This window comes from Ursus maritimus, unplaced genomic scaffold (assembly GCF_017311325.1).
Source record: "Ursus maritimus isolate PB19 unplaced genomic scaffold, ASM1731132v1 scaffold_25, whole genome shotgun sequence".
Classification (NCBI taxonomy): domain Eukaryota; kingdom Metazoa; phylum Chordata; class Mammalia; order Carnivora; family Ursidae; genus Ursus; species Ursus maritimus.
Genome location: NW_024425008.1, coordinates 4,309,152 through 4,319,120, shown reverse-complemented (window position 1 = coordinate 4,319,120; position 9,969 = coordinate 4,309,152). Strand labels below are relative to the sequence as shown.

Below are 9,969 nucleotides of genomic sequence, written 5' to 3'. Positions count from 1 at the left end.
ATGGAAATACCCTCCCAAAGAAAGCTTCCCAGAGAGGTCACCTGAGCAGCTGTGGAAGATGACCAAAGTTGGAGGAGGTAGGAAAGGACGTTTTGGGCAGAGGAAAAGGGACAGTCTGGAAACAAGGTATGAGCTAGCATGGTGCACATGCCTGCAGGTGGGTGTGAAGGCTAGAAAAAGAGGCTGCAGGGTCAGGAATGCCTCGCCGAGGAGCTGGTCAGTCCCGAGGCTCCTGGAGCCCCTGAGAAGTTCGAGCAGGGGAGCGATGTGGTCCCACCTGCAGGTTAGAAGGGGGACTGGCGGTGGGTGGAGCGGCTGGTTGGCAGAAGTGTGGGTGACAGAGAGCCAGAGCCTACCTGAGGACAGCAGAAGCAGGACTGGAGAAAAGTTGGTTTTGAGAAATACCTAAGTCAACTCGCTAGCAGCTGGTGGTTACACATGGGGGATGAGGAAGAGGGAGGAATCCAAGATGAATTCCCAAATTCGGTCCTGAGCAAGGGGTGTGCTGGTGAGAGGAAACCGCTGGAAGGCAGGGCTGGTGCAGTAGGAGAGATGGGGCAGACAGGCGGGGTGTCCGAGGGGCCACAGGACACGGAGCAGGGCTGTCTGGAACGGTGGGGTGTGCAATGGCGCTCTGGGGTGAATCCAGGATAGACGTGGAAGCTGAGAATGGTCAGCATGCAGGGGGCTGTTGGGAGCCACACGTGGGGATCTGATGATCCAGGGGAGCATGTGGAACCAGGAGAGTGGCAGGAGGAAGAGAAGTCACGAGCGAGAAGGTGGAGACTAAGCAGAGTGGTGAGGACAGCCACAGTGGGAAGTCCGGGCACAGAGCAGCCGTTGGTGTCAGGTGTAAGAGGAGAGGAAGCGAGGTCAGAAAGCCTTCATCTGTTTGGTCGGCGATGGAACAGCAGGGAGACTGCCAGGAGACACGGGGCCTGGGGCTGCACAGACCAAGTCAAGGCTGCAAAGCCAGACGGGCTCAGGACACCTAGCTGGGACCAGAAGGAGAGAGGCAGCGGCTAGAGAGACAGCCTTGTTTTTAAAGCCCCGGAGAGACATGATCCAATGAGAAGAGTCTGGGAGCAAAGACAAGCGATGGCAGCAGGGCCCAGAAGAGCAAGAGCGGGGAGCAGAGCACAGGCGGAGGACGCGGGCTCGGCCAGCAGCACTGCAGGGTGGAAGATCGGAGGGAGCTGGCTGGTCAGTACGTAAGAGAGATGGCCACAAAGGGACAGCTGGCATCTGGACGTAAGAATCGTGATCCCTCCAATTTTCCTCAAGTAGGAGGCCACGGGGGGGGGGGGGTGGACACAAGCACATTTCCTAAGGACTTTGAGGAAAGTAATTTAGAGAATTTGCTGAACAAAATGATGGAGGAAGGTGCAGTTAGGACAAGCAAGAAAAACTGTCAAGTGACATTAAACACAGAGCTGAGTCGAGAGGCCGTAAGTTACGGCAAAAGTCTACCTATGTGAGTGGTGTTTCCTCCAGCAGGTCCCGGGATTCCAGCAGTATAGAGACAGAAGTGGGTTGATCCAAGGGTGAAGTTTTATCAGACAGAAGCAGGACGGGATGCTGAGGATGCTGGTGATTAATCACGGATTTCCAGTCTGGGAAAGAAAGGAGGGATCAGAAAACCAAAAGTCTGAGGCTGAAGTAAAGGGCCAACGGGAGAGAAGGCGGAAGCTGGAGAGGACAGGGTATCGGGGGTTTGAGATTCCAGATGTGGTGCTACTCTTCGGGACGACAAGGACTAGGATGGCAGCTGAAGGGGGGAAATGAGGTAATGGAGTCGCAGAGGCCAAAATACAGACCTGAGTGCTGGTGACTCAAGTCAGCTAAGGGCTGGCGTGGCTCAGGTTCGAGAGGAAGAGCGTAGATTAAGTGCCAGGTCATGAAGGAACACGGGAGCAGGCAAGGAGATGGTAGCACGGCATCTGGAATGGCACTAGCCTCACACCATGTCAGGGCGGGCACTGCCTTTGGAAGGATTTGGTCAAGACATCAACTAGGAAAAGATGCAGGCCATCCATGATTGCATTCTTGCCACGAGGATGATGCCATTTGGGCAGAACAGTGCAAGGGCACTCCCAACCCATTCCTCGGGTAGTAAGAGGATGGCACAGTGTAGACAGGGTAGTCCTTCCTGCCTACCCCCATCCTTTAAATCTCAAGTTCAAAACTGTACCTGACCAAAGGGAGGACAGAACCACGCACCAAAGTGTGCCAAGGAAGTCAGGTGGTAACTGCACAAGAATGTGGTTCACTGGCACACGGAGGAGAGACCAACAGCCTCCCTCTTCCCTGACCTCACCTCAGGCTGCTGTTTCCGGGGCAGCTGCTGAACCCCATCATCACAACGGCCCCGCCAAGTCCCCTTGGGTTCACCCAGGCAAAGCACCCGTCACAAGAAAAGTGAGCAGTAAAACACCAGCAGCTGGATCTCAGTATAGACCCTTCCAAAGGGAGCTCCAATGTGGAGAAACCGAGTTCTGATTGACACGGAAAACACAAAAGCAAGCTGTTCTACTTTTAATAGACAGTAATCCACATAGCTCACAGAGATTAAATACTTACCACCAATACGGCAAATCTCTTAAAAAAAAAAAAAAAGTCTGGCTAGTATGTGATTTTTCATCTGCTTTCAGAAACCAAGGGAGCGCTGGGTCCTGTCTACACGCATCGGCCGTAAAGCCAGCAGTGCCCAAACGCAAGGCTAAGCCCGCAAACTCTGGTGAGTGGCCGGAACTGGCTCACCTAGGAAGGACAAGGGGAGGAAGAAAATGTAACTGGTCCTGAAGAGCACAAGCACCCCACACCCCAAGCTGGGCATGTTACTCACCATGACCACACACTCCCAAAGCACCCCGAGACTGGCATTATTAGGCCTGTTTTATAGCTCCGGAAATGGAGGGTTTGGAGGTTGCGAGCCTTTGCCGATGTTACACGGATGATAAATGGCACCACGGGGACGCAGACCCAAGCTTTGGTGACTCCAGCCTCCCCTTCACACCCATCAGTTTTGCAGTTGACCTATCCGGCAAGGCCTGGAATTCCAAAACGATTTCCGCTATGAATCCCCAAGTTTAAGTGTCAATTATGAATGGGGAATGGCTCATAAAAAAACAACAAAACAAAGGAAGACATGATGTTAGGGACCAAGTAGGAATGAGAAAACCATAGCCAATCCCAGCAGCACTTTCAATGGATCAGTCTGTTAAATTCGAATTTTCAAGGCTAAACATGAGTGTTACAGGCTTGCCCCAATATTTACAAGTTTATCACCTGATTTATTTTATCTACTCCTTTTTCACATAGAAATTAACATAAAAGATAAAAAGGCTGGTGTGCAGCCAAGTACTGGGTCAGGTACTTTCTGGTTCCTTCAACCTGTGAGTCTCAGCCGAGCTGTCCCTTACTCAGGAAGGCCTTTACCTGACAGTGTCCCTGCCCTCTTCTCTTCTTCCTAGGACTTCACACAACCAGAATCATGGCCACCCGTTCACAACCTATCCTCTCCAGCCTACAGGCTCCATGAGGACACGTGTGTCGTCCCGCTCACGGCTGTGTCCTCCGGGCACTCAGCAAGGGGAATGACCAGCCAGACTCACCAAACTCCCCAGGGTCACTCCTTTTTACAGAAGAAACCCATCAGGGAGGCTGGTATCCCCCCACCCCCTCAGCAAGGCCAAGCTGACTCCCTAGTCCTTGTAAGCTGTTCTGTTCCACCACCCTAACCCGCCTCACACACTCAAATGCAGCGGGTATGCCGTGGAACAGCATGGCTGGCACCAAGTTACCAAGGACTGAGAGAGAGATGCCTCCTCATTCTGTTCAGGTGCACATGCCACAGGTGCCGCAGGTACCGCAGGTGCCTGGCTGGGCAGGTGGGGGGAGTAACTAGAACGCAAAGAAGTCGATTGAGCATCTCTTCGAAGGGCCATTCGACCAGCAAAGCAGAGGGCAGCTAAGCTAATTTATTACTGAAGACTCCAACTCTCCTTAGGGTTATGGGCAGTAACCAGATCTGTTCACTGAAATAACCCACTTGACCTCAGCAAGAGAATTTGCCGAAGATCTTATAAAAGTAAAGGACATAAAATGTTACATAAATGTGAGCTTAAGAGACACGTCGTTAGGGTACCTTACCACAACGTAAGCTCCAAATCTAACATATGTATTGATGGAGAGGGGAGTATCCTTTTAATAGTCCAGATTTCACAGATCCCACAACCAAGAACTAGAGTTTAGATGTTTAAGACAACAGGTACACACCTATAGTGTTTCATTTGACCTGTACTGATACAAATTAGGCATAACTAATTTAGACTCACAAGCAGGAAATTTCAACCTGATTTTCCAAAATATTTTATTGGAAACTCAGCATGGACCTAAATTGCAACGGCATTCACCCTCCCCCCATCCCACCCCAAACAGCTGGTATTTCACTTACACCAGCCTTTGGGTGCTTTTACCCTTCTGACTCTGAGGGCAAAGTTCAACCTCCCCCCCACCCCAAACTGCAGATGCTAGCTCTACCACCTTGTGACCTTGAGCGGTTCCTCCCTCAGCCGCTTTCCCTGGGGGCGAAATGCCAAAAATGCCCAGAGCTCTAACGTTCTTCATCCTGGGACTCAAGCAGAAAGCAGTGCCTACCGAAGGTAACCTCGCAAGGACTAAACGTTAGAACTCACCAAAAGCGATTTCAAAGCAGCTACATTCGTTTGTGGTAAAAGGGAAATTATCTAGCGCCACGAGCTCATTACCTGAGTCATTCCCAATCTGTCAGAGATACACATAAGGCAGAATGAGATTTAACAGCTAGCCTCCTTATAATCCATAAGACGCTGTCTGAAAAGGGGAGATAATACCAGAATCTTTTAACTCACATCCTTTATTCTTCTGCTCACCCCTGACCTTCATCCTCTCCACGTGTGTCCCTAAACCACATACTCTTAAAGGAGTTTGAGCATTTAATAAAGGTTTCGGGGGAAAAAAAACCACTACAACACAAGGGAGGCAGGAGACTTCAGAGTTGTGGCTAACAGTCCGCATCTTTGTCCTGATCAGGTGGCCAAAGGGCACATTCCATGCAGGATATCTGTCACCACATCTCTTCAGCCATTAGTAAGCTCAGACTTCTCCAGCTCTGAGAAAACTTTGCATGGCTTTTAGGATTCTTCCCATATTCTAGTTTGTTCCGCAGTTGTTGACATTCATTTCTGTGGTAGCCTGGAAGCCTTGTGCAAAGTCAGAGCTTTTGAGAACCTTGAAATGGTCAAGCACGATCACACACAAGTCCTGTCACGGTGCTTTCAACTTCATTTTTTGATGAACCAAAAAAGCAAACAATCATTCCATGTGCAAGGCACTCAGCTGTAGACAGACACAGTCATGCATGACCTTTGCCCTCACAGTGGGAAGGGTAAAAGCACCCAAATGCTGGTGTAAGAAATACCAGCTTAATTAAATAACGTTAATCGTTTGTCCTGTTGCCGGAACAAAAAGGGACTCGAGACATTCAGAGGGAATGCTCTTTGGCTCAATTCATTCTGCCCGAACAGAAGAGTCAAAGCAGTAAAATTATCCCTACTTTTAGAGTCCCATGGCTGTGAAGTGGCAATTTAACCTGTCTTTTTTTTTTTTTTTAAGATTTTATTTATTTATTTATTTATTTGGCAGAGAGAGAGAGAGAGAGAGACAGCCAGTGAGAGAGGAAACACAAGCAGGGGCAGTGGGAGAGGAAGAAGCAGGCTCCCAGAGGAGGAGCCCGATGTGGGGCTCGATCGCAGGACCCTGGGATCACGCCCTGAGCCGAAGGCAGACGCTTAATGACTGAGCCACCCAGGTGCCCCTAACCTGTCCTTTTAAACTGATTTTCACCTTTAGTATCAAGTGCAAGCAGGGTGGAGTCCACGCAGCGCACCATCTCTGCATGTCTAGTCATACGATCCTTCATAGCTAAAGAACTGAAGGCAAGGATACTTCCCACCACAGAAAACTCAAGGCCTATGTTAACAGGTCACCTGCTCTGGGGCAAGGTTTGTTTTTTGGTTTTTTTTAGAGAGGAAGAGTGTGAGTGGGGGTGGCAGGGGGGGGGGACAAAGGAAAAGAATCTCAAGCAAGCAAGTCCAGAGAAGAGCCTGACTTGGGTCCCAATCTCACGACCCTGAGATCACCACCTAAGCCTGAAATCAAGAGTGGGACGCTTAACTGACTGCGCTACCCAGGCACCCCTGCTCTGGGGCAAGTTTTAAAAGCTATTCGTGTGTTTAGGGGTGCCTCGGTGGCTGTCAATTAAGTGTCTGACTCTTCGTTTCGACTCAACTCATGATCTCAGGGTTGGGGGATGGAGCCCTGCGACCGGCTCCTCAATGGGCGTGGAGCCTGCTTGATATTTTCTCTCCCTCAGCCCCTCCCCACCCTGCACTTGCACAGTCTAAAATAAATCTCTAAAAAGCTATTTGTGGAGCAGGTGCTGGGACAGCACTTAGGGACATCTTAATGCGATGTCACACCTGCCACCCTTCCCAAGTTTTAAACCCTTTCCAGCTTTCTCCGCTTGATGGTGAACATCTACAGACAGATCTACCACTTAGAAGCTAGGCTACCTAAGCAGGTACTCCCCCACCGTTTCTCTTGTATGGGAACTACTTAGACATTTTCCTGTCAATTACTGGAGAGTGGGGAAAGTGAAATTAAGCCACATAAAAAATTCTCCCACAATTGGTTTTCACTTGTGAAATATTTATGCACAATTTATAAGCTACAAAGCCAGAAATGACTTATTTCAACAGATTTGACTTTGCCAAACTGTGTGGGTGCAGCACTCCAAGGGGAATTACTCAGGTTTTGAAACTCAGATTCAAAGAGAAAATGATCTAATTTTTCACTCCTTACACTAAAATCCCCAAAAGTCAAGTTAAACGGCATGTAAAAATAAGAACTAAATTGATCGAGTCACTTTTTAATCAGAATGCATCATCTTTTCTCTAACATGTTATCAAAGACACCTGCTTGTTTTAGCAAGGTCGACCTAAGATTAATGGATCACGGTCCAGAATGATCATGGGCTTCAACTGCAGGAACACTGTTCCAAGAGCTCAAGGAATTCGCACGGCGTTTAACTGGCCAAACGAGTACAACAGAGACAACGCCTTCCCAGATTTTCAGTTTTCCAAGATTTTCTTAAAAACCAGGGAGTCTTTATTTTTATTGCTTTAAACCAACTGTCAGGTGGACCAAAAGGCTGAGCAAGGGCAAAATCACTTCGGGGTAACACAGCTAGCTGTATCAGATTCAGGAAGGCTTAACTTGCCGTTAATTCGTGCCCGGAAAAATCCAGGCTCTGTTGCGGGGCCGGTAAAATGGAGAACACAGCGGGTAAACTGTGGCGCTCTCAAGGATGAGACCAATGCAAAGCCTGGTGGGCACAAGGAGGAGTGTCTACGAAAGTGAGAAATAGGTGAAGACGGTGGTCAAGGGAAACACTGATTGGCTGGAGAGCGAAGAAAGGGAAGCTCCGAAGGAAATTCTAGAAAGCCACAAGGAGCCGAGCCACACGACGAGCGGCAGGGGCCCTGTGGTTCCAAGCTTTACAGGGAAGCAGGCACCCAACGGCCCCGTCTCGGGTTTCCGCGGGTCACAAAAGGATAACGGACATCCTCCCAACGGTGGACCTGGGGGCTCCGCGCGCCGCTTCCGCCCGGCCGCCCCGCCCCGGCCGCCCGGCGCGGCCCACCTGCGCTCGGCCCCCGGGCCCGCAGCGGCACGGGGACGGGCGCTCGCGGCGCGATGCGGGCCCGCGACGGCCCGCGGACATGCTCCTCTGCGGCCCGCCCGCCTTTGTTCGCCTGGCCCTCCACACTCACCGCCGCCATCGCCCGCCCGGAGCCAGGCGCCACGAGCCAACGCCGCCCGACGCGAAAAAGGAGGCACAGGCGTTTCTCGTCAAAGCAGACTTTATTGGGCGCCAGGGTCGCCCCGCGCGCGCCGCCCGCTCCCCCGCGCGGCCCCCGGGCCGCTCGCCGGCCGAGACCCAGCGCGCGGCCGGCCCCGCCCTCCCCTGCAGGCCCCCTCCCCCGCGGCGCCGGGGACCGCGCACCGCTCACCGGCTCCCGAGGCGGCGGCTGCAGCGGCGACGCCCCGCTCCCGAGTGCGGCCCGGGCCCGGGGCGGCGGATTTCGCTGCCTTGGCACCGCGGAGGGCGGGAGCCGCGCGAGTCGCGGCGGCGGCGGTGGCGGCGGCGGCGCGCTGACGTCACGCGCCGCGGCCAGCCAGCGCGCGCGGGGGCCGCCCCGTCGACCCCAATCCGGGAGGAGCCCGGGTGAGTGGGCGGGGCCGCGGTGGCGAACGGGCAGATCGATTGGCAGAGGGGGAGGAGCGAGAGGGCCAGCGGGCGAGTGGGAGCGAGGCGGGGCGGGCCGAGGCCAGAGCGGAAGTCTCGCGAGGCCGAGCCCGAGCGGAGTGTGGCGGCGGCGGCGGCGGCGAGATCTGGGTTCGGGGTGAGGAGTTGGTATTTGTGTGGAAGGAGGCGGAGGCGCAGGAGGAAGGGGGAAGCGGAGCGCCGGCCCGGAGGGCGGGAGGAGGCGCGGCCAGAGCGGGCGGCCGAGGCGCGGCGAGGCGGGGCGCCGGGGCGAGCAGCGGCCGAACGAGCGCGGGGCGCACCGAGGCGAGGAGGCGGGGAAGCCCGCCGCCGCCGCCGCCGCCGCGCCCGCCCCTTCCCCCCGCCGCCCGCCCCCTCTCCCCCCGCCCGCCCGCCGCCTTCCTCCCTCTGCCTTCCTTCCCCACGGCCGGCCGCCTCCTCGCCCGCCCGCCCGTAGCCCCGGAGCCGAGGCCGCCGCGGCCGTGGCGGCGGAGCCCTCAGCCATGGCCTCGGGCGACACCCTCTACATCGCCACGGACGGCTCGGAGATGCCGGCCGAGATCGTGGAGCTGCACGAGATCGAGGTGGAGACCATCCCGGTGGAGACCATCGAGACCACGGTGGTGGGCGAGGAGGAGGAGGACGACGACGACGACGAGGACGGTGGCGGCGGCGACCACGGCGGCGGGGGCGGCCACGGGCACGCGGGCCACCACCACCACCACCACCACCACCACCCGCCCATGATCGCGCTGCAGCCGCTCGTCACCGACGACCCGACCCAGGTGCACCACCATCAGGAGGTGATCCTGGTGCAGACGCGCGAGGAGGTGGTGGGCGGCGACGACTCGGACGGGCTGCGCGCGGAGGACGGCTTCGAGGACCAGATCCTCATCCCGGTGCCCGCGCCGGCCGGCGGCGACGACGACTACATCGAGCAGACGCTGGTCACCGTGGCGGCGGCCGGCAAGAGCGGCGGCGGCGGCTCGTCGTCGTCGGGCGGCGGCCGCGTCAAGAAGGGCGGCGGCAAGAAGAGCGGCAAGAAGGGCTACCTCGGCGGCGGAGCCGGGGCGGCGGGCGGCGCGGACGCGGGCAACAAGAAGTGGGAGCAGAAGCAGGTGCAGATCAAGACCCTGGAGGGCGAGTTCTCGGTCACCATGTGGTCCTCAGGTGAGCGCCGGCGCGCGCCGGCCCCCGGGATGTTTTTGTTTTGAAGGGAAGCCATGTTTTATGTGTGTGATGGGCGCCGCCATCTTCTTCGCAGGGCAAGTATGGCGGCCCCAAAAGATGGCGGGCCGCGGCGGGGGCGGCGGGCGGCGGGCCGGCGGGCCGAAGATGGCGGCGGGAGGCGCGGCGCCGCCCGCTAGGCCGCAATGGCGTAGTTTCCCCGGGCGGGGCGGCCGCGCGGCGCGGGGCGGGGCGGCGCGGTGGGGCGGGGCGCGCTCGGGCCAACGGACGGCCGCCGGCCCGTTGTCCGCCGCCCCCGCCCGGCTGGCTCCCCGCGAGGCCCGGGCGGCGCGCGGGGCGGGCCGCCGGCGGGTTGCGCGGACCTCGCGCCTGGCCGGGCAGCCCGCGGCCGCCTCCCCCCCCCCACCCCCGCC

At 56.2% G+C, this 9,969-nt stretch overlaps 1 protein-coding gene across 1 annotated transcript in view; it reads left to right on the top strand.

Annotated features, from left to right (window-relative positions):
- The first annotated feature begins 8,783 nt into the window (after nt 1-8,783).
- YY1 (YY1 transcription factor) overlaps nt 8,784-9,969 on the top strand; it is a 32,378-nt gene continuing 31,192 nt past the window's right edge. Inside the window, exon 1 of the mRNA XM_040641434.1 lies at nt 8,784-9,538. Coding sequence (XP_040497368.1) covers nt 8,872-9,538 — 667 coding nt within the window. The 5' untranslated portion in view covers nt 8,784-8,871. The remainder of the gene's footprint in view (nt 9,539-9,969) is intronic.